The sequence below is a fragment of the Tripterygium wilfordii genome, chromosome 11 (assembly GCF_013401445.1).
Source record: "Tripterygium wilfordii isolate XIE 37 chromosome 11, ASM1340144v1, whole genome shotgun sequence".
NCBI classification, from domain to species: Eukaryota; Viridiplantae; Streptophyta; class Magnoliopsida; order Celastrales; family Celastraceae; genus Tripterygium; species Tripterygium wilfordii.
Window position 1 is genome coordinate 5,543,836 of NC_052242.1, and position 23,209 is coordinate 5,567,044.

At 35.7% G+C, this 23,209-nt stretch overlaps 1 protein-coding gene and 1 long non-coding RNA gene across 2 annotated transcripts; both read right to left on the reverse strand.

Moving 5' to 3' along the window:
• Positions 1-6,063: 6,063 nt before the first annotated feature.
• LOC120009929 (uncharacterized protein At4g15970) lies at positions 6,064-8,006 on the reverse strand. The gene is made up of 3 exons (XM_038860664.1): positions 7,834-8,006; positions 6,973-7,317; positions 6,064-6,724 (listed from the first exon to the last, which is right to left on the reverse strand). The coding sequence occupies exons 1-3, from the start codon at positions 7,966-7,968 to the stop codon at positions 6,266-6,268; spliced, it is 939 nt and encodes a 312-aa protein (XP_038716592.1). The 5' UTR covers positions 7,969-8,006; the 3' UTR covers positions 6,064-6,265.
• A 4,344-nt stretch (positions 8,007-12,350) lies between these two features.
• On the reverse strand, positions 12,351-15,983 carry LOC120009601. Its single transcript, XR_005470707.1, has 2 exons — positions 15,712-15,983; positions 12,351-13,162 (listed from the first exon to the last, which is right to left on the reverse strand). It is a non-coding gene; the product is annotated as an uncharacterized LOC120009601 (long non-coding RNA).
• Positions 15,984-23,209: the final 7,226 nt, after the last annotated feature.

The window sequence follows — 23,209 nt, forward strand, 5'->3', positions numbered from 1 at the left end:
CCATAGAAGGAATATATCAATAAGTGAGTCTATAATTTAGAAAAGAAATGTTTTTAGAAAAAGAGTTCATTGTTGAATAATGTGATCTATCTTTTGGATGCTTGTAAACAAAGCATGGTGTCTAGAACAAAGAGCTAGCAAAAAAACAAGATGGCCCCATTTGCACACCCTAGAAGAACATTGGACAATATTATAATACATATATATATATACACACTTACAGTGCCATTACACATGTCCTATTCAGGTTGTAATTAATAATCAAAGAATATAACAACAACCAATTAAACAATTATAAGCATCTTAGTTTAGTGGAAGTCCAATTGGATAATGCTTTTCTTTATTCAAAAGTTGTTGTGCATTTGTTGGCTCTCCACTCATGGACTTGCCTTTTATAACCCAATTTGTTTCACCATCTCATCTCTGCATAAGCTTAGCATATTTGTGTTAGGCAAGTATGTTATTTTAATCATTAATTTAAGATTTTCTTGAAGAAATCTAACTCAGCACGGAATCGGCTATCAGACAAATGCAGCCCATTGATTAGGGAATAAATAAAGTAAAGAACGGGAAACCCACTAATTATCTTCTTTTGATTGGTTACTATTAATTTGAGGATGAAAACTACAGGTGCTGCTAGTTTCTGTACAGCGTGATGTATTTCATTTTAAATTTCGAGAAAAATGTATTTGTATTTTCATTGATTTTACGAATTCAATGATATAGTTTTTTTTTTTCAAAATAAAAAGAAAATTTAACTTGACAAAGATGTAATTGTTGGATATAAACTGAAAATGTTTTGCATCTTTTTTGCAATAAATTTGATTTTATTTTCGGATAAAAAGTATATTTGGTTTTTTTAACTGAATACTACATACTTTTTTTAAAAAAAAGAAGATATTGATCACCAAATTGGCTATAGGGCCCGGGCACCTTAATTTGAAGCCCTACCTACATCTTTCATGGAGATCTTGAAGAGGGTTGAATTGAATACTAAAGAAATAAAAAGAGCCATTTTTACCTAAATTGGTCACTTTTTGGATAAGAGGAGCATGAGAAAGACAAGTGCCATGCCTTTAGAGAGTTTGAAAATGGCCCTCCCACACACATGCTTAAGTGCACACTTTGAGTGTCCTTTCTACCCAACTAATTACTTATGACTGGTCCATATGTATGTAGCCCATCAATGTCATCTCTAAAGTAGTTGGGAAGATTGTGTGGCTTTCCCTTTTATTAATTGTGTCCTTTGATATATTTTTATCATTATATGCTAACCAATTCAAAATGTTTTTTTTTTTTAAATGATGGTTGTTGAACAATTAGAATTGAGTTGTCAAAGTGAGTGCCATATAACACTTAGAAAAAAGATGGGAGAAATATCATAGAGGGCATATAATTAAGTTGATTCCAATTGCACCTTTAGGGGTTTTACACATCTACCATAACTATAGAATCATGAATCAAGCTATTAATTAAAGTGGAACTTGATCTTTTGAATTAGTAAATCATCCCAATGACTCAAAAATTAATAATAATGATTGTTATTATTATTAGTATGAGACAATTTGAATCATGAAGTTAAGAGTCTTCAAAACTCCTTATTTAAAGATGAACACACCTTCACCTTCACTCCTTATTTGTAGAAGGGAGAAACTAGCTGTCTAGCTAGAAACTAACAATATTCTTGAGAATGACAATATAGGCAAAGAGAGAGAGAGGTGGGAATGGAGTGGATATTCATGAACTATCCTTTTGCATCGCAAGGTGCAAAGGAGTATAACGTGAAGATTTTAAGTTAAAACTTAAAAGTGGAGAGGATACTTCAGAATTTTCTTAAAATTTAAGAATTTTTTTCTACGTATTTTACTTTCGAGTAAACTTTTAAGTATTTGCATGGTTGCTTTCTCTGTAATCACATCCAAGGAAGTTGCTAGGCTTTTTTTCGGTAAATGGAATCCACTCAATCGTTCATGAGACAACTAGTTGGTAAATCTCCAAACTATGTGAAAGATCGCACAACCCCATGAACTAATTAAGACCTGGGCCAATGCCCAATGCAGGAGATAACGTAGGGTGATACAACATTGATGGACATGGACGAGTACCGTCTACATTACCCAAAAGATTGCATGCCCGTAAGAGAGATGATAATTGTAACCTCTATGAAGTGAAATTAGTATTGGTTAGTTTGAGAGATATTAGAAATTCCATGAACAGTTATACTAGAGTTAGAGTTAGAAAGGGGCAGTGAGATTGTAGCTGTAAGTGACTGCGAAATAGTAGAAGAGGTAGCCATGGTGGAGACAGAGGATGATTTGTTGGAGTCTTTCAGTGCTACGATACCATAAAAAGGATTGGATGAAATAATCTTTATTAATTTACTTGAAGAATTACATGAAGTATATATATAGCTCCATTACGCGATGATGAACAAGATAGGGCATGTACATCTCTAATACTACCAAAATGATATGTGTTCATAATTTGATGTCCATAATCTAGGTGGTATAAGGAGAAGTATGGGAGATCACTTAACACAAAATGGTCTCTCACACTTCTCCTTATGCCACCTAGATTATGAACAATTATAAACATCAAAGTTATGGACATGTAATGTTTCCGCTAATACTAACAGGTAATCATTGTAGATATTACAATCATCGGACGAGAAATAGAGATATACAAATACAATTAAAATTTTGGGCTTGGCTTTATTATTTTTCTGGATTTGGGCTTTCATTGTATGCCGTTGAGAATTTTTGCCTGTTGTGTTATGAGGCCTTTGATACATGTCTTGCTTTTTAATTATCATATTATGAAAGCGTATATATCACTATCTAGAAGACAACTTGAGGTCATATATCAATTTTAGTAGTCGACACACTTTGTTTTATTGGCATTTTTTTTATGAAACCATATGGTTGTTCTATATAAAATTTCTCTTTTAATTCTCCATTGAGAAAAATATTTTACATCCATTTGATGTAATTCAAGATCCATATTTGCCATCATAGCCAAAATTAGGCGAATTGAAGTAAATATCACTACAAGAGAAAAAAATTCATAATCAATTCCTTCCTGTTGAATATATATATTCAATGAGATAGAAAAGTAATCAAATGAAATCTGATATCAGCACCTGAATCAAACCCAAATCAAACGATTTGGGAACCCTGCTTTTGGTTTCTCCTCGATTTGAAAGAAGGCAACTTTGATTGATGTGAGAAGGCACGTTTTATGGTAGATAAGGTGCGTCTTTGGCTAAAAATTTTGTTTCGTGCAATTTTAATGTTCATAGCGGTGACTGATACAATATAAAATAATATAAAATTTGATCTAGAGTTAAAAAAATGTATTTAAAAATATAGTTTTAAGTGGTAACAATAACCCTCGCCACATAACATTGTATATATTTATGGCGATAACTAAATTCGTCACATAATGAAAATCTATTTGTGGCTACATTGATGGGTCGCCGTTTAATGTTACAGATATATACGGCGACAAACTGTGTCGCCGGTAATGTTGCTATATTTAACAACAATTTCAGTCGCCGACATAGGTTTACATTTTACGGCAACATATTCCAGTCACCGTTAATAGTACCGTAAAATAGTAAATCCCTTGTAGTGATACCCTTTCGCCACAATGAGAGACTTATGTCTTTTGATTGACTCATCAGCCTTTCGCTTAATTTTGAGAACATATTTGTTCTTGATAATTTTGTGCCCTCTTGGTAGATCAACCAATTCCCAAACTTAGTTTGATCTCATGGAATACATCTCCTCTTCTATTGTTTGTATTCATTTTTCTTTAGTAGAGCATGAGCTAGCCTCGTTTACATTCATTGGCTCATCTTCTTTCTTGTGGAGTATTCATAAAAGCTTCCCATTTGATTTCGAAGTATTGATGGAGAATGCTTTTGGGGACGTGCTCGTCGTAATTGAGATTGTTCATTATTATCTTCTTTACTCTCCCTCATATTAAGATGCACTCCTATTGACTAATCGAGTTGATCTAATTTAGACTTATTTAAGATGTTCTCATAAATATATTTTTTCGCTTCTTATACTGCGCCCACTAGGATGAGATGATGGTTGATCTTGCATTGTAGAACCAACCATATTATTTTTTCCCTAAGTTTCGAATAGAGAGATAAGTCTTGATTTACCTCATCATTTTTGGAAAGATTTATCCTCCAAGAATGTAACGTTTCTTGATTTAAATTAAGATATACTCCCACTTTCTTGCTAATCTCACCTATAAATACATATCCTTTGAATGTTCAAAGTATCTTATGAAGATTTTTTTTCCTCTTGGACCAAACTTTCTATCTTTATTGGAATGATCATGAGTATAGGCATCAAATCCCAAGATTTAAGTAAATTTAATTTAGTTTATATTGTTCATAACTCATATAGTGTGGAGGACACTGAGTTTGAAGGTACTATATATAGGTTGCTGTCAATAAGACATCCCAAAAGGAGATTGATAAAGTCTTTTGTGCCATCATAGACCAAACAATTTTAAGTGAGGTTCTATTGTGCCTTCTGCAACATCATTAATGTATAGCAGATAAATATTTTATTCCTCGATTAGTTCTTAATGCTTTTATCTTCTTTTCTAATTTATTTTTCAATGAGTTTATATGCCTTTTGAAACCATTTCTTGCCTCAAATTTATGAAAATTCAAATAGACAACACAAAATTGAGTGTAATTGTCTATGAATATAATGAAATATACAATCATATGCCTTGTTTTTACATTCATTGAACCACAAAATATCAAAATGGATCAACTCCAATGGAATCAATGCTCACAAGAGGGCAAATCGACCTTGTCAATATTATTGGGTTGGATCACCTAAGATGGGCTTCAGCCAAATATGTCCGTAAGAGGCTCAATTGATTAGTCTCATTGGATAGAGACAAAATCATATCCTTGTTATGATATGGCTAATTTTTTGGGATGGCAGTCAAATCCATCTAAAATATTATGGCTTCATTCGACATATAATTTCTTCAGTAGCATATGTAATAGTAGATATGCTGGTAAAAAATGATAGCATATATACTGTGACAAATTACGTGTAGGAGTATTATGAATTGTAGTGGTAAAATATGAAAAAAATAGTAAAAAAATAAAAAACAAATAATTTAAAAAATAACCACTGGTCTAATGCCGTTGCAGATGTAGGCAATGACATTAGACCAGTGGTTGAAGAAGAAGCTTGTTCAAGATGAAGTGAGGAGTATTTTGAAAAATTCAAAATAAATGGAGGATAGTTTGGTAAAAAAAAAGTAGAATTGTGATGAAATGGTTCGTTGAAGAACAAGTTTGGAATGACAATAAAATGTTACTTTTATTGTCACAAAATACATGCCTCAATGGTTGATTTCTTTGGACAATAACATATATGTTACTAGGCCTCACTATTTGACCCGTAGGCCTAGGCCCAACCCAATGAGAGATGCAAATGGCTAACTATCATTTTGCTCCCTCAAACCACCAAATCAAGCCTATATCAGGAGATGCAAAACTTTGGATCAATTTTTTGGAAGCAAAAATTGATCCAAAGTAGAGAAAAAAGTAGAAGATGCAAAATGATAGTTAGGATACATGACTTGAGTTAATTTAAACATATTTGAGAAATAGTTATTCATTTGGTTACTTGAGTTGTAATAAGTGATTTTATTGAGAAATCAAATAACGTATCAAAGTATTCGAGCAACAATAACCTTAGAGATTGTCTAAGGCTCACAATGGATGATAAAATCGAGCTTATGAAGGTGCTATTCCTATCTCCTATGTTCTCTCTATTGGAATCCACTTCTTTTGTATGTATAAACTTTCAGTGGCCGTCTAATGGTTCGTCCGTGGCTTCGTTGGAATTTTCAGGGGAGCAGTTCACATCTGGTGGTTTTTGTTTAACTATGTGATTGTGTATACTCTTGCACTGAACTAGGCATAGATGCTTGAACCAACTTCTTTTACTTCTTCACATACTTCATGCACTATGTCCTCCTCTGTTGATAGTACTTGTAATTTTGGGTACTCTTGTCCCTATGCAATTAACTTTTATCATACTATTGCATACAAGCTGTTCGCGCTTAATCTAGCTTCACAATTGATATATATACAACTCAAATTTTTTTCCAATATGAGCAGGCACCCCATGTCTAGAACTACGTTTCAAGACAAACATGAACCCTCTACAAAGAAGAAGGACGATGATGATGAAGATAAAACATAAATATAGTCTGATCACGTTTTACATTTATCGGGAGCTCTAAACAAACTGTTAGTCCTCTCCGGACCGGCTGTGAAGTTTCTCCAATCATCAAGAACAAGTTTAAGGTCGTGGATCTTGCTTTCAACGCTGTCACAACAATTCGCACGGATGGTACACACTCTGCTCATATCCTTGGTTGCTGCACAGAATCCACCATAATATTCCCTATCTATGAAGGTAATGCTCGCGCCAGGTGGTTTCTCTTCTACGATTGCTTGACATAGAGAGAGGTTTTGAAGATTAGTATACAGAACCCTAACCATGTTCAGGGTTGGGAAGAATTCCATTGATATATCATCTGATTTCATGAAAAAGTATCCTCCATCCTCCAACACCATTTTTGTTGTCATGTCAGGATGACATGCTATGGTCATTTGGTGGTTTGGAATAAAGTTTGGTATTGGATTTCTAAGCCACATAACATCTGCTTCCTGCCATCCAAATTGACATGAATAAGTTAACCATGAAAATTATCATCCTAGCTAGGAATCACAGATTGAGATTACCTACAATCATCAATTAATGTCCCTTGTGATTCCTTGAAAATTCCTTGTTTCGGTAACGGCGGGAAAATTATAGGCTCAAAAACTAACAGAGAGTCCCATAAACTATCATATTGGAATTACAGGAGATCTCAATCTGTGTAAGGTATGCTCAATCGACGAACAAAGAAACTTACTGTGAAAATGACATTGTAAGCCAATTTAATCACTCCATGGACGACGTCGTTCCTAACACGATCAAACGTCTGGCGATCCAGTCTCTTGAATGGTTTGATCTTGTCAAAGTGGAAGCAATGAGGATGTATGGACTTGCAATATTGAAAAGCTTGAGTGTCCAGAGCAACAATCACCAAATGGTTCAAGAGGTATGTGGTTCCATGGCCAATGTGAAGGCTCTCTAGGAAGAGATCAAGAATTGAGCCTGGACTTGCCCATGATTTGTCAACAATGGTTAGAATTACTGTTCTGTCTTGCATTGTTGCTCTTCTCAACACTTGAACTAAATTGTTGCTATCTTGTACCTAGAAAAAGCCAACGAAATTATTAGGAATTGAATTAATCACGGTTTCATATATTAACATAATTAAACGAATCCTCTTCCACGTTAAAAACAATCAACTAAACGATTACTTTCGAATTTTGTGGCGGATATTTGTTTATGGGAATTCCCTAGCCACTACCTTTTTTAGTGCCCATAAAAAATATTAACCACATATATCAAAAAAGCACAAAAAAATTCTAGTAGGAATCAAATCCACATCCTCTATAAAGGAAAACTCTCTTCTATTGCTTGCACCGGTCACCAATTGTCAAAGATCGATCCTGATCACTCAAAGGAATCATTCACAATTTTCAACTATGGAGATCGCTGGTTAATTTCATAGTTAAAGTGATTGATAGAAAGCACAAGATCCCAGAACAATATCATCCCCTTACATTTTCTCTCCCCAACAAATCTGTTTGTCTCAAACAACACCATTGATTCTAGTTAACATCTAATTCAACAAAAAAAAAAAAAAAAGCACTAGTAAACTTACAGGTTGAGTAGTCTTCAGAATCCTTATACTGTAAAACCCAGAATCTGGGTTATGAGAGCAATACCAAAGCAAGCAAATGATGATCACAAAAACTAGTAAGCAATAAGAAGACTTGATGGGTCTCAATACTTCCATCTCTATATGTGAAGAACACAACCAACTCCTCAAGTGCTAATGCTAATGCTGCTGCTGATCACGTAATAGAGCAAAAGAGGAGATCACAAAAGGCCAATGGAATTATAATTAAAGGAAGATATTGGAAATCTTTCTTGTTCGACTTTAGTTTATATAAAATCTGTTTGTCCTAAAAAAGGTATACTTTTATTCTTATCATTTGGAGGTAAATATGTGAATTTATGTACTTTCCTAGCTTGAAATTATTACTAATTAGGTGTCTTTATTAGTGGTTACTTTTTGGGATTTATTTCCATAATTATTATTATTCAAATCATTTTGGATTGTGCTAAAGATGTTTTCACCAAAAAAGACAAAAAAAAAAAAAAAAGCAAAGAAAAAGAAGGGGGGAACGAAAAATAAAACCAAACCAGGCACCAGCCAACCCAATGAGTCCATTTGTGGTTAAACAATTATGATACAAATAGAGCTAATTTTACTTTTGTTTGAAGAGAATACCTTATTCGGGACGCCAATTAATAGTATGAAAAACCATCCAAAAGTGTTGTTTAACACTCAACCTTTATTAGGCACAATTTAAAATCTTCAAGTTACAATTTGTACAGTTTTATATGTTGATGTAAGTATGTAACGACATGTTTTCGAAGGGGTTTACAAAATGATTAAATTATCTTGAACTTCCAAAATTTTTTTGCCAAAATTATAAAATGTATTTATTATTAAAATAGATACTATAAATGTTCAAAATAACACAGACAAAATTAACTGGTCGCTCTCTACGAACTTACTTGAAAGTGGAAAAACAAAGAAAGGAACCAGGAATTGATGGTGGGATGGACTGCAATATATTGATTTGTTCGAAAAAAAAAGTTAGCGGGGTTCAGGGGCAGCTGCCTTGAAATTTTTTTTTCGTTATTTTACAACAATAAAACTTATTGAAATGATATTATCGATGAACATTCATCTTAATTAATATTTGGTCTCATAAAGTAACCCAAAATGTTAACATAAATATAGATTAAAATTAAGATGAAATAATATATAAATGTATAAATAGAACACATATGTATTGTTGTTTAATATGAACAATAATAAAATGGATATTACTATTCTTATGTTTATGTATTGTTGATTTTAATGGTTGCTTAACATGGGGTCAGATCGATTAGCTTGGGAGCTGGGATTCAATCATCTAATTTTAGAAGGTGACCCATCTATTATTACTGTTGATGGTAGTGCTGCATGTGGGCCTCCAATAATCACACATGCATGATGATGGAGAGTTCCTAGTGCTTCCAGAGCTACCCCAATTGAGCTTAGGTACATAGGTTCTGATAAATTGGGTCAGTGGCACAACCACAAACCCAGGTCTCCCCACCATCTCGACCCTTTTGGGCCGTGGCAGTTCCCAGGTCCACCCAGGTCTCCCAACCATCTCGACCCTTTTGGGCCGTGGCAGTTCCCAGGCCCCTCCATAAGGAAAAGACCTAGGCAGGTATGCTGGATACAAGACCCCTCAACAACCGATGTAGGATTTTATCCCTTAACACTCCCCCGCACTCGTGGATTGGGCTTTGCCCAAGACCAACGAGTGGACTTCTTATCGGGGACGAGCACACCTGCTCCGATACCATCTGATAAATTGGGTCAGTGGCACAACCACAAACTCGGGTCTCCCCACCATCTCGGCCCTTTTGGGCCGTGGCAGTTCCCAGGTCCCTCCATAAGAAAAAGACCTAGGCAAGTGGTTGAAGGCCTGCACCAGCTTATATGCTGGATACAAAACCTCTCAACAACCGATGTGTGATTTTATCCCTTAACATAGGTTCCTCACAAGCTACACCGCTACTCAAAACCCAATCGATATCCATACACTCCAGATATTCCTCCAGACTAACCTGGACCAGCTGCAATGCAAAAGCAGGTGGGACAGAGGCTCTTCATCTGACTTGCATAGAGGCCAGAGCTCAACACTGGAGTCACTTTAGCCATAGAGGGATACACCTTCAGTTCATTCGTTTCATAAATAAATTACTTTTTAAGTGTTTAAGTGGCATCATTGCAATATTAAAGTGTGTAGAGGACGACTGAATCTCAGACCATGATGACCAAGTGATTTAACTAGGAGGCCATGCCTTGGGAGCCACCTTTCTTTTTTTGGAATGCAAAAAGAAAAAAAAATCTATTGAGAACGCACAAAGGGGATGAAACCCATAGATTACAAAGTCAAGAATGTTGAAGTACGTGAGCTAAAATATTACGAAGTATTCTAGGATGTTATATATGATGCCATCTAGTTGACAAGAAAACCACAATGTTAGTTTCAAACCACTTAGAGCAACCATAATAGCAACAATATATTAGGGTATGGATGTGTTTTAATGTCTCTTATGTGGGGTCATGAAAAAATTTGTGTTACAATGGAGCAGCTTCTGTTGGTTTTTTTGTTTTTTTTGATGGCCCAAGCATTGGAGAACAATTTTTGACTTGCCCATGCATTCGTTTAAAATGGTCACACTACACCAAACAAAACAAAGAAAATTAGGTTTGTTTTATAATCTATTGGGCCCCACTACAAAATATAGGCAAAATCAAAGATAACAATTTTACACCATTGTAGAGACACACATCCATTCCCTATTAAACCCCACAAATCATAATTCCCCAAAAAATTTGACGACCCATTACATACTCTTGGCACCAAAAAATATCTTGGGCCTAATAAGCTTAGTTCATGTACAAGGCCCAAGATGCAGCCCATACGGTCCATCATGTTTTATCACAGCCCATGAGCCCATTATATTGAGAAGAAAATGAAGCCCAGTTGGTGAGTAACTGCCCAGGTGTAGTTGTGCTGAGAGTGGCCCATGAAAAGTGGAAGAAGTGGTGACAGTTATAACAAGATGGTCTAGGTGGCAGCACATGAGAGAGATGAGGCAAGTTGTTGTGAGAATGTGGTAGTAGCTTCCAACTTACAGAACATAGAGTAAATCAAGGATAACTGTAGTAAGATCATGGTTTATGGAGGAGGATTTCGTGCAAAGCAGAAGGTATAAAAGATGGTAGACAGACAGAGATCGACACACACATAACCAGTCAAACAGACAACAAAAACTCAAGCCTAAATGCACTTTCAAGCTTCCTAGCATCTTAGCATTTCAATTACATTTCCAAATTCGTGTCAATTTCAAGCAAGTATTATGTCATTCAGTCCAAATTCTCTTGTATTTATTTCTTGTCAAGTTTCAATGCCAACCATCGTTGTGTAAATTGTTCTTGGTGTCTATTTATGTTTGTTCATTTCAATCTCAACAAAGCGCACTTCAGTGGAGTTGGGGAACCTAGAACTATTGAGGTCCCACGATAGTTCGTTCAATTGTCTAGATAGAAGTCTTATTTACATTTGGTGCATTTCATTCAAATTAGTGTAGGAAACTATAAGTCTTGGCACACCTGCAAATCATCACCACTTTGGGCCACTTTTTGGTGACAACACATACCCATTACAGCATTCAGATACTTGGGATTATAAGAATTTAAAGAGTCACTTCCACCTTCAAGACAACAGAAGTGTCCTGCAGAAAAGGACAAGCCATATGTATCTCTCTTGTTACTATAATTCTTGATCACCACGAGGTAAGAGTAAGACCTCACAACATGACTTGAGATAATAAAGGCTCTAACATGATGTGGTAAACAGAAAATAGAATTGAGAATAAATTCGGAAGCTAAACAAACTTCAATATCCCACAAAATAAAAATAAAATAAAATAAGGAGTTGTACGTCCATCTGTTGTAATTTAACCATCCATTCCAAAATCAACATCCAAAATAACAGATAAAACATATTTATCATAATAACATAAGAAATGCTACCACCAATCACATGCCATATATGGTCCTAACAGCAGCAGTGAAATGGTGAGTGACATATATTGTGGGTGTTTGGCAGTGCATTCGCACTGCGTTCAGTTGCACCACACCTCACAACACCATAATTTTTTGTGACACGCCAAACAGCTTTTGCGTTCCAACTCACCTCACAACACCACAGCTTTTTATCTCACAGCATCTCACCACACCTCACAGCACTCCCAAACGCTTACAATATATATTGAATTGTCCTACGTAATCAAATTAGGTCAATTATTTTATTTTAGATTAATGTACAATGTAAACATTAAGTGATTTTATATTAATATTATTAGTCATCTAATATAACCGTAATTTAGATACGTCAAACGCACCTCATAGCACCGCACCATAGTTTTGAAAGTGATGCGTCAAACAGTTTTTTGCGTTCCAACTCACCTCACATCACCACAGTTTTATAACTCACAGCGCCTCGCCGCAGTTTACAGCACTCCCAAACAGACCCATTATAATGAAAATGCAAGTAATAAAATAAATATATGAACTGTTTGAATTATAATAATAGATGAAATTTCAGTGGCAATTAATAAGATGGCTTAGAGTGGCTTAGACTCCTGGCTCTCCTTCTTAGTCTTCTTGGATGACTACCATGCCTCCTTAATCTCATGGGATGCTTTAACATCCTCATATGTCTGAGTTGGGAATAAGACACTCAGCTCTTTCTGAATCTCCTCGTTTGCCTCTGGATCAAAGTCATCCTCAATGTTTAATGTCATTCGGATCTCTTCTGGACTCTTCTCCTTGATTAGTTTGTCAGAAACAGTTTTTCAGGTCAGGTCCAACAAGCCATCCATCCCAAGATGTTTTGAGGCAATAAGAAGCTCATAGAGAATATCCTTGTCTGCTTCTTTCAGGAACTTGGCTTCAAAATCTCCTGTTTTCTTGTCATCCACGTCCAAATGATTCTTGTAGTATTGGATTATTGTCACGACCCAAAAATGGGCATGTGACCGGCGCAAGACCCCAATGAACCCAAGGGTCCACTAAGGCAAGGCAAGTCTCAGAGCATATAACCGTCTATTCAAATTGAACAAAAGTGCATAGGTACAAACTGTCCAAAACTCCAAATTTATGTCACAAAGTGTCATTTGCACATACTAGGATCCTAACTATGTTCAAACGGAGCTACTATAAACATAGTTTAGTAATAACTAGACTGTACAAGATAGATATTACCCACCCAAACAGTTGGCGGATTTACAAAAAAAGAACAGAACCTCCATGTAGCTGAGGACGGTCCAGGATCTGCTGGATCCTCTATCTGGAAAAAAATGTCAACATATAAAGCGTGAGTTACAGGACTCAGTGAATGAATAGCAACTTAAGCAATACAACGGAGTTATGTAGCAAGCTAAAAGAGTAGATAAGGAACACTATTCGAATCACAAGGTAACCAAGTCATGTAAAGAAAGAGAGCTACAAATCTCAAGTAGTCGGGCGGGAGAAGTCTAAACAGAATCAACAGGCAGCACACGAAGTGCTGTAACAGGTGAAGCAACAGGCATGAAAAACAATGAAGTCGCCACCAATTGATTTTTAGGATGCAATTGGACATCCGTTCTGGTCTACGAGAAAAATGGGCAAGGGGGTCTATTGGGCATGGGGAAGGTGTTAGGCACCCCACAACTCCCGAAAACGGTTACCTTTGAATGTTTTCCTATTTGGCTCTAATTTGTTTTTGAAAATCTCATTGTGAATGTGATGAAAAATCCACTTGGAGTGGTTTAAAGAAAAAAGGTGCATGGGATCACTGCGGCCATTCCCGGCTTGGCCAAAGATTAAAAAATTCCACTTGGAGTGGATTTGGATGATTTGAAAAGAGGGTGCACGGGATCATTGGGGCCATTCTCGGCTTGGCCAAAGATGAATAAAAATTCCACTTGGAGTGGATTTGGATGATTTGAAAAAGGTGTGCACGGGATCATTGGAGCCATTCCCGGCTTGACCAAAGATGAATAAAAATTCCACTTGAAGTGGATTTGGATGATTTAAAAAAGGTCTGCACGGGATCATTGGGACCATTCCCGGCTTGGCCAAAGATGAATAAAAATTCCACTTGGAGTGGATTTTGATGATTTGAAAAAAGGTCTGCACGGGATCATTGGGGTCATTCCCGGCTTGGCCAAAGATGAATAAAAATTCCACTTGGAGTGGATTTGAATGATTTGAAGAAAGGTGTGCACGGGATCATTGGAGCCATTCCCGGCTTGGCCAAAAATGTTTGTTTTGCTTAGTCTGGATGAAAATTTCCACTTTGAGTGGGTTTCGACATTTTTGGAAAAGGGACTTTTTGGGGACTTGGTTGATGTACCAAAAGAGCCCACAATCAAGGAAAAAAGTTCAATTTAAGTCTTACTCACAATTATGCTCTTCATGAGAAAAGAAAGAATCCATTTAAGGCTCATTGAATGAACCAAATATCTTTAAACCCACCTTTGAGTCCTTAAATAAATTCTCCTCATCCCTAAAAACTTATTTGCTTTCCGGGTCCACGAAATCCAAATGTTTTGTATGAATGCCAATGAAACCCCAATATCTTGAAGGTTCCTTGGTATTTTAACGAAACATAAGGGTTCCATAATTTCGTCTTGGTGTATTTATTAAAGTGAGACGGCTTGGATTAATTCTAATGACTAACGCGTTGCATTTATTTTCATGGCATTCAAACAATCCTAGTATGCATCTAAGGCATCATGGCATAATGTGAGAAATCAAAGTCCTAAGCATGCATTCTAATGCAATCATCATTCACAAAATCAATCCCTAGTTTCTATATGTTTCTAGCATCCTACAATATCATGTATGCATTTCTATTTTACATCCACTATTTTTCTATCCTATTACAAGGCTTACATTTTACAATTATGTACAAAAGACAAATATAAAATGAGAAATACAAATATTACACAACAATTGGAATATTGCCCATGGGGCCCATTGCTCAAATTCGGTCCAAATCTTCTAAGTATGTCTTCCGGTCCAAATGGTCCCAAGCCCAACAAGCACAAAGAATGGTCAAAATAGAATACTCAAATGTAAATCAAGATTTAAATCAAATTAAGACCACATTATGAGCAATCCCACACAATCTCAAATCAACGCACAAACCAGATAATTTAACTAGGATTTTTCCATTTCGTTTCACATAGCAGCCACCAGCTCAAACCAATTACAAGTAAACTCCATACAGAATATCATACAATGTAACAAACACAATAAAGGTCATTAACCATCACAAACCTAAGGTAATCAAGGTAAACCAAATCAAGGCACCAACGAAAAATCAAGTTTCATTCTCGGTGAATCAATATTCATGCTATATATCCAATACAAGACCTAACACAATACAAACACCAATAAACTCCTGGAAACCCGAATAATTGTATAGAACTAACCATGAATCAGTGCCATTTTTCCCAAGAAACCAACCCATCCCTCATTATTTCGATATCAAGACCCAGAAAAATAAAAAAACAGATATCACAATCAGCCATCAACACCAGTGAGTAAAACCAGATTTCAACTCGGTGAGCAAATAAGATCCAAGCCCCAGAAAACCAGAACTGAGTACCAACAACAGACCTTACCACAGGGAGTAATCGGAGACCTCAAAACCAGATATCAGAAACATCAAAACCAGATATAGCAAGCCAAACATCAGCACAATATGTGAATCGGATGTATATCATACATTAACACAGCATGAAAATCAGAGAATATACATCATCGTCTTCTTCAAAAATAAGACTAAGAAAATGTAGAGATGGAATCAGAGATGCATAACCAGAGAAATAAGGCTAATGTTGTTACCTTCCCAGAAATGGAGAAAACGAAACCCTCCTATACTCCCTTTTTCTCTCGGTTTTCCTCTCCTTTTTTCTCTAAATCTCACGCTTCCCCTTCAACTTCTCCCTTCTATTCTGGTGCGGCTGCTCTTCTCTGGGCTTCCTCACCAAAATCCCTCTTTCTTTTTCACGAAAAACCCTGCTTTCTTTTCTTTCTTGGTCTCGTCTCTTTTTCTTTCCTTTCCCACGAAAACCTTTCTTTTTTCCTTTTGGTGTGTTGTGCGGCTGCCTCTTTCTCTCTCTCCCTTCTTTCTCAAAACCCTATGGTGTGCTCTTTATATTGTGCAACCTCTCCCCATTAAAACCCTATCTCTTTCAATTTTCCCTTTTTCCCCCTACTTTTTCTTTCCTTTTAACCAAGATGACTATTCTTTTTGATCTTTTCCACTTTCTAATTTTCTATTTAATTTATTCATTCTTTTTATTCTCTAGATATTTTCTAGGGTTTTGTTTTTAGCAATTGGGCCAAAACTTAGGAATTGTGCCCTAAATTTTGAGTTTATGAATCCACGGGCTTTTAAGTAAAAACGAGTTTGAATTTCATTTTTCCTCCTTTATTTTTTATTTTGGATTTCATATTTTTATTTTTCTTTTATTAACATTGTTTGCCGGACGAAAACCGGTTACTAAAACAGGCAGCACACACAGTGCCGTAATATACTTGGTGCACCAAGGCTAACGAGTACTGTCGTTGGCAAGTAGTATCCTGTTAGACAGTCACTCCCAGAATCCGAGAATCACCAATCAATAATACTTCTCAAACCGAGTAAAACAGGTTCCTCAAAGAAACGTTGAACAAGCAAGGTCTCAGTAATATTCGACTTCCAAGGACAATCATGCATAAGCAAGATAGTCACAAATCTCGTCTCAGGACAATAGTCGAATCGAAGAGTAAACCGAGGTTCAATGAACCATGACAGAATCTTTTACGGCAAAGCATTAGCAAACAGGTTAACATATCACAATGACTGAGAGTCATGCCAAGTCCTAGATGAGCGTGGGTCTTGACTCTTGTGTACCGAGAAAGTTATCTATTCACTCACCTGGGGTACTGTTAGCACACACCCCGCTTCCTTGGGTTTCCATATAATTTCCTTGATAGCTATTTATTCACCACCTAAAATATACAATCCATCATTAAATACTTACCTAATGCCCAAATTATAGCCAATATAATGTACAAAAATTCGGCAGCATAGCAGCGCTTGATCTCATAACCCCAATTTTATAAATACCCTGTCAGTTCAAGAAAAGCAAACACTTCCACATCTACTAGTCCACATCCATACCCCCAGTTATATGCTAAGTATTAATTAAATTAATTCAAGAAACCTGTAAATTCAAATCGGTTCTCAAATGTGCACATTGACATCACCACACCAATTCCAAGTCAAATCCCCACTTAAATATCAACAAGTTACTAAACACAATCCAATCCAAATCTTACGTAACAGGCCACAAAATCACAAGTTAAATCTTTAACCCATGTCCACCATGAAGTAAACCCACGGGCACTTCCCCCTTCAAATACGTTCCTGAATTTGCAAGAAATTCGAAAGTTATCATAAATTGAACACTTCTAAACGTTGTTTCTACTTGTCCTTAAATAATTTTATACGACCACATACTAAACTGACACGTGCTTGCTTGCACGTATGCCAGGAGTGGTTTGGCACATCCATAAGTCTACGGTCATCATGGGAGAGGTGTCCCACTTCTATTTTATTATCTTATCCTACTTATGTGTTTCCCATGTATTTAGTTCTTATGCAATTGTCAGTTCATGTGTAAATAATGTGTAACTCCTTCCTAGGTAGTAGGAATAGAAGAGTCGTGTGTTTCCCTTATTTAAAGTCCTCCAGTTGTATTTTGTTTTTATGTTGAATATATATCCAGAAAAGACTGTCTTTCAGTCACCATAGGAGATCAAGCTTCTCTCGACTAAACGAAGCTACTTATTAACTCTTCCATTGTTCAATCCACACTCTCTCTAATCAAACAGCCATCACGGTTCGTAAGACTAGAAACAGTTTGAAGTCGATTCAACTCGACATGGGTGATCGTAACATAAACAGAGTTCTCAATTTACTTTAATCCCATAAAACATATCCATACACGTTAATCTCATGAACTAGAATTCTTAAATTACCTTCTTTGATTTTTACTTCAACTTGAAGCTTCAGGTATTACTCTCTAGTCCTTCTCCATCCCGTTGAGCTCCAAAGAAGTGCTCAGCGATTTCCCCTCTTCAACAGGAGAAGTAGAGGCAATAAGAAGAATTGATTTAGTAACTTTAACGATAGAGTCCTTCACTTCCTATCACCCCTGTCTCTTCTATGGCTCTGTTTGGTAGAGCGGATAGTTTGATTTTCAATACTAGCAAAAATACTGTAGAAAAAATGCTGAGCTTAAACCTGTGAAATATACTATGAGGCGTTTGGTGAAGTAAGAGTTGATGCCAGCGGAAAAATTATTGAAATAATATTAGTTTTTATTTTTATATTAAAATTAATCTAATAAATATAATTCTTATTAAAATTAATTTTAAGTATTAATTAATAAATATTTGTAATTATTAATTAATAAAATATTAATATTTCTTTATTTTAAGTATTATAACTGTTAAAATATTTTTATAGTATTAAAACTGTTAAAAATAATTTTAAGTATTAAAATTATATTTAAGCTAATAAATATAATTTATTATTAAAATTAATTATGAATTGTTTTTATATCAAAACTGAAATTAATGTTGTAAATATTAATAAAAAATAAAAGAAATTAATGTTGTAAATATTAATAAAATGTTATCATTTTGTAGGACCCACATTATTAAAAAATAATAAAATGTAATCATAATGTGGGGTCCACATTATTAAAAAAAAACAGAATAAGGGAGGTTAAATGCCTCCCACTGTGAGGAGCTTCTTTTCCTCCAACGGATCCGCTGGTTCCGCTTCACTATTTGGTGCAACGGAACATAACAACGGTTGGTGTAGTGGATCTGCTCCCGGATCCGCTGCACCAAACAGGTAGTATATTTCTTTTCCCACTTCCTCTCTCCAGATGCTTCTCGATGTGGCTTCCACGAGAAGCCATTTTGTTTATTTATCTTTTGTTTATAACTTTAAATATTAGCAAATGACTATAATGTCCTAAGTTTCCAACAAATCCCAGATATGTCTTTTTTTCGTTTACAAATGCTAATTTAATTTTTTTAAAACTTAAGGTGTTAGAATTATGAGCGAGAGGATCTCGCTAGTGACATCCAAGGGAATCACTGAATCATCACAAACAACTTCCTCCTCCTCCTCTTCTGGGATAGCAGAATCATCTGAGCCTACCTCCTCCTCCTCCAAATCCGGTATTACATAATCATCAAAAACTACCTCCTCTTCCTCCTCCTGCTTCAGTATCAAACCTTTGATGGCTTGCGATTGCATCACCACAGCCTCTGTTGGAAACGTGCGACGCAGCGGAAGCGTATAGGGACCTCATAGACATAAACGATAGCTAGACAAGTTTCAAAAATTTCTTATCAAATACTAATCACCATAGCACAAACCATAGATCAATTAATTGCAAGAAGATTATATACCTTGAGATCTCTCTGATTTGATCTTTAATAATCAGGAACGAAGGATGGAGTCAGCGAGTTTGATACTAAGCTCAAACCTGCGGATCTTCCACCGTATGCACCAATTCCCAAACTTGGATTGAGAGGGTGGTCTCTTTTCTCCAAGAACCTGAAGAACACAAACCAAAAACTAGTGGAAACGATTAGAGAGTAGAGAGGTCAACTGGTGTCTCAAAACTTGTGTTAACAAAACACACACTATGTGTGTATTTATAGGGTTTGGCCACACCTAGGGTTTTCTCCCTAGGTGGGCCGGCCCCTAAGCCTCTCCCTCTCCTAATTCCGGTCCGTTTTGGTTTTCCTGTATCTTCTAGTATTGGGCTTCTGGGCTACAGTGTGGACCAACTAGGAAAAATAAAACATGGGCTTCCTATGAATTTAATTATCAGCCCAAACCCATGGACATAATTATAATTCATAAATTATAATATATTCCACTAAAATATTATAATTGCACTTCCCGTTTTATCTCAAATTAAATCTGAGCCTTTCGTTATATTTGTTCATAAATTCCTCACGTTAAGTTACAGATACCCGTCAATTAAATATGCCACTGACATATAATATTTAATTGACATCTTTAATAGTTCCTTGAGCTTACCACTTAACTTATTTGAATGTGTCGGATTAATTAAAATCCACCTGCAGGGTTTTGACACAATCTCAAATCCTATAAGCATTCTCAAGAGGGTATCATCAATCCATAATTGGACGTGAATTTTATTAACAGATTATTTTCCATCGTACATTTAATGCGGTGACCCAACTCACTTGGTGTTTGTTGGCCTGTACAAAAAGACCTCACCCTTTAGTAAATCAAAGTCTCGTACATTAAATGCACATGTACCAATAATCTTTAATAAATTAAGAATATGAACAATTTTATAACGTCTGTGTGAGTGTACAATTTTCCATATAGTCAGACTGGGAAAATTGACTCACACTAGTCCTGATCAATACACTCCAAGTGTACCGGTATAGCAAGTTCAAGCTTTGCCGCTCTCCGTAACCAAGATAGGTATACTGAAATACTATACCACAGCCAAGCCGACGGTTTGTCCAATTCCGTCTTAGCTGTGATCGCTTACTTATATTCGATAGGAACTTATGAATTGATCTTCCGTGTGCAAGCTTAGACTCTACACACCAACTACGAGCTGAAGGATCTCACTCTGGATCCTCAAGGGGAACGCTTCTCGAATTTCATCACCTAATTAAAGACTTCATCTTTTCAATCTGCCTTAATGCATGTTCGAAGCGCATAACCTTCGCCGCCTCCACTTCAAACCTCTCCCCAGTCCAACTCATCAAGACCATCTTCATTCTGTTCGATATGGGATCGTATAACCCTAACCCTAACTGGTTTGTTGATTCTGATAGTTTGTTTTCCAATGCTTTTTTGACAATATATATCCAAACCAAAACTAGTTTTCTTTCACATCATATTATATTGATTTTAAATTAATATTCCAAAAACATTTGTATAATTTTGTAAGAAAATTTTGTATAATCTTAAAACCGATAACTTTTTTTTTTTTCAGTTGAAATCGAACTATGGGTATACATATACCTAACTCAGTCAATTATCAACCGAGCCATCACTTGTTGGTATCGTGTTCTTATACTAAACTTGTCTTGTTGTACTTTATAAAACTTCTCATGTTGGATTCCTCACAAAGAGAAAATAAAAAAAAGACATAATAAATTAACTTTAAAACACTATGCAATCAGGTATTTTGATTTCTCTTCTATGAGATAATGACCCCCACGTGAATAGGGGATATTTTTTTAAAAAAATGGAGAGGAGGGATTCGAATCCTAATCATTAAGGTGATATTGATGGACATGAATGACCTGACCTTGAAGATACAAGGCATGAGAATTGAGCCCATGAAGATACAAGGCCCTACGAGAGCGAGAGATGGAATTGTGGCATTAAATCCAGCAACGAATTAGGAATGATGGAGATCGTGTTTTAAAGGCAGCACAATTTAAGGGGGAGTCAACTGCAAAAATTATGGGAGGTGATAAAAGCAGCATATTGAAACGTGACTGGAGGCATGATGAAAGTCAGCTAATGAAGGTAGATTGCAATCCTATTTATAATTATGTTGCAGTAACTAGTTTCCGTCAGGCTAAAAAAATATAAAATAGAAAAAAAAAACACAAAAATTCAAAAGGCTGTTCTTGAGTTCACAAGCCCACAAAAATTTAAAAACCCGTTCTTAGACCCACAAACCTATAAAAGTAATTACCTTGACCCATGAGCCCATAACTACCAATAAATAAAAACCCTAGAAAATATCTGAAATTTTAAGAGAATTAAAAATTTTGAAAATAAAATCTTAAGAGGGAAAATGTGACACCTTTTAGGGTTTTATAAAAAGAATGAAAAATACAAAAAGGGATAGTTTCTTAGAGTTTCTAAACAGAGAAGAAATAGGGTTTAAGGGGGTAAAAAGGGTAAAAGAAGGAAAAGAGAAAAAGATAGAAAAAGGAGGAGATTTTTGGTGAAAAAGGGGAGAGGCGTGAGAGTTGGCGAAATAGGGAGGTAGAAGAAAAGAAAAGAGGTCTTTCGGTGGAAAGAGGGCAGCCGACAATACAAGAAGAAAGAAGAAAAAAAAGAAAAGGAACAATAATCTGTATATGTTCTTGTTATTTTGATTCTTTCTCTTATCTTTGTGTTTGTTGAAATTCCTCTTTGAAAGAACAATAATCCGTATATGTTCTTGTTATTTTGATGGTTCCATTTCTTTGGCAATAATCTGTTCTCCCTAGTTCCATTTCCTTAGTTCAATCTCTTCATTCCACCTTTGCATTTCGGGTTCTTGGTCTCTAATTCTATTTTTCTGGATTTATTTCTGATATACCCATGAGTGCATTTCCATGCCATTGGGCTTAAATCTGGTTCATATCATGAGTTTATGTTTTGTTCAATGTTGATGATGAATGTGATGGACCTAGGTTACACAAGAGGGGGGGTGAATTGTGTCCCCAAATTCCGAATAGGAATCTCCTTATATCAATTTCACAAATCAAGCACCACACCAAGCACACAAATGGACCTATATGAGCAATATGAATAAATTGCACAATAGGAACTAATTGAAGCAAAGCTTTTAACAAGATAAGCACTAGAAAGTACTTAACTTGCAATTTTACAGAACAATAGCAATATGAACAGAATAAACAATAATGTAAAGTAAATAAAATAAAACAAGTTATGTTAAATTAGAAGAGTTAATGAAAGCTGTAAAAGTAAAGCAAGTAAAGAACACACAAGTAATTTATAGTAGTTCGGAGACCCTTCTCCTACGTCTACTATCTAGGTTCACCACCTAGGATTTTCAAACCTCCACTAAGGTGTGGCTTTTCAAGAGCTCCACAAAACTCTTACATAAGGGTTTCAAAATTACCCTAACTCTTCCAAAATCTCACAAATATAGTACCCGGTTTGGGTTTTACAAAGATAGGCTCAATGATTCACTCACTCAGTGTTTGCACTCAACAAACTAGGAGGAACTCTCAAGAGATTTTAAAGTGAGGCTCACGAATAGAAAATCGGATTTGAGTTTAGAAGAGCTCACAAGAAGAGAAGATTCTTCACACCTGGAATTGCAATAGCAATCGGTGAAGATGAACAATGAAGATTTAGTTCTTCACACCTGTGTTTGCACTAAGCAAACGGTGAAGTAAGATAGAAGAATATTATATGAGCTTGGGTGAGAAATTGAGAGCAAGTAGCTTTGATAATTCTAACTCTTTCTTGTGTGTTTTCTCTTGTGCTAAGGAGCTGCTTATATAGGCCAAGAAAAATCATGTTCCC

Bases quoted from the DNA above. Each gene is read 5' to 3' on its own strand.
- LOC120009929 (XM_038860664.1), bottom strand. From the start codon at position 7,968: ATGGAAGTATTGAGACCCATCAAGTCTTCTTATTGCTTACTAGTTTTT. The intron at 7,318-7,833 runs GTAAGTTTACTA...GGCTTTTTCTAG, and splicing joins TTCTGAAGACTACTCAACCT to GTACAAGATAGCAACAATTT. The intron at 6,725-6,972 runs GTAAGTTTCTTT...TTTGGATGGCAG, and splicing joins CTTACAATGTCATTTTCACA to GAAGCAGATGTTATGTGGCT.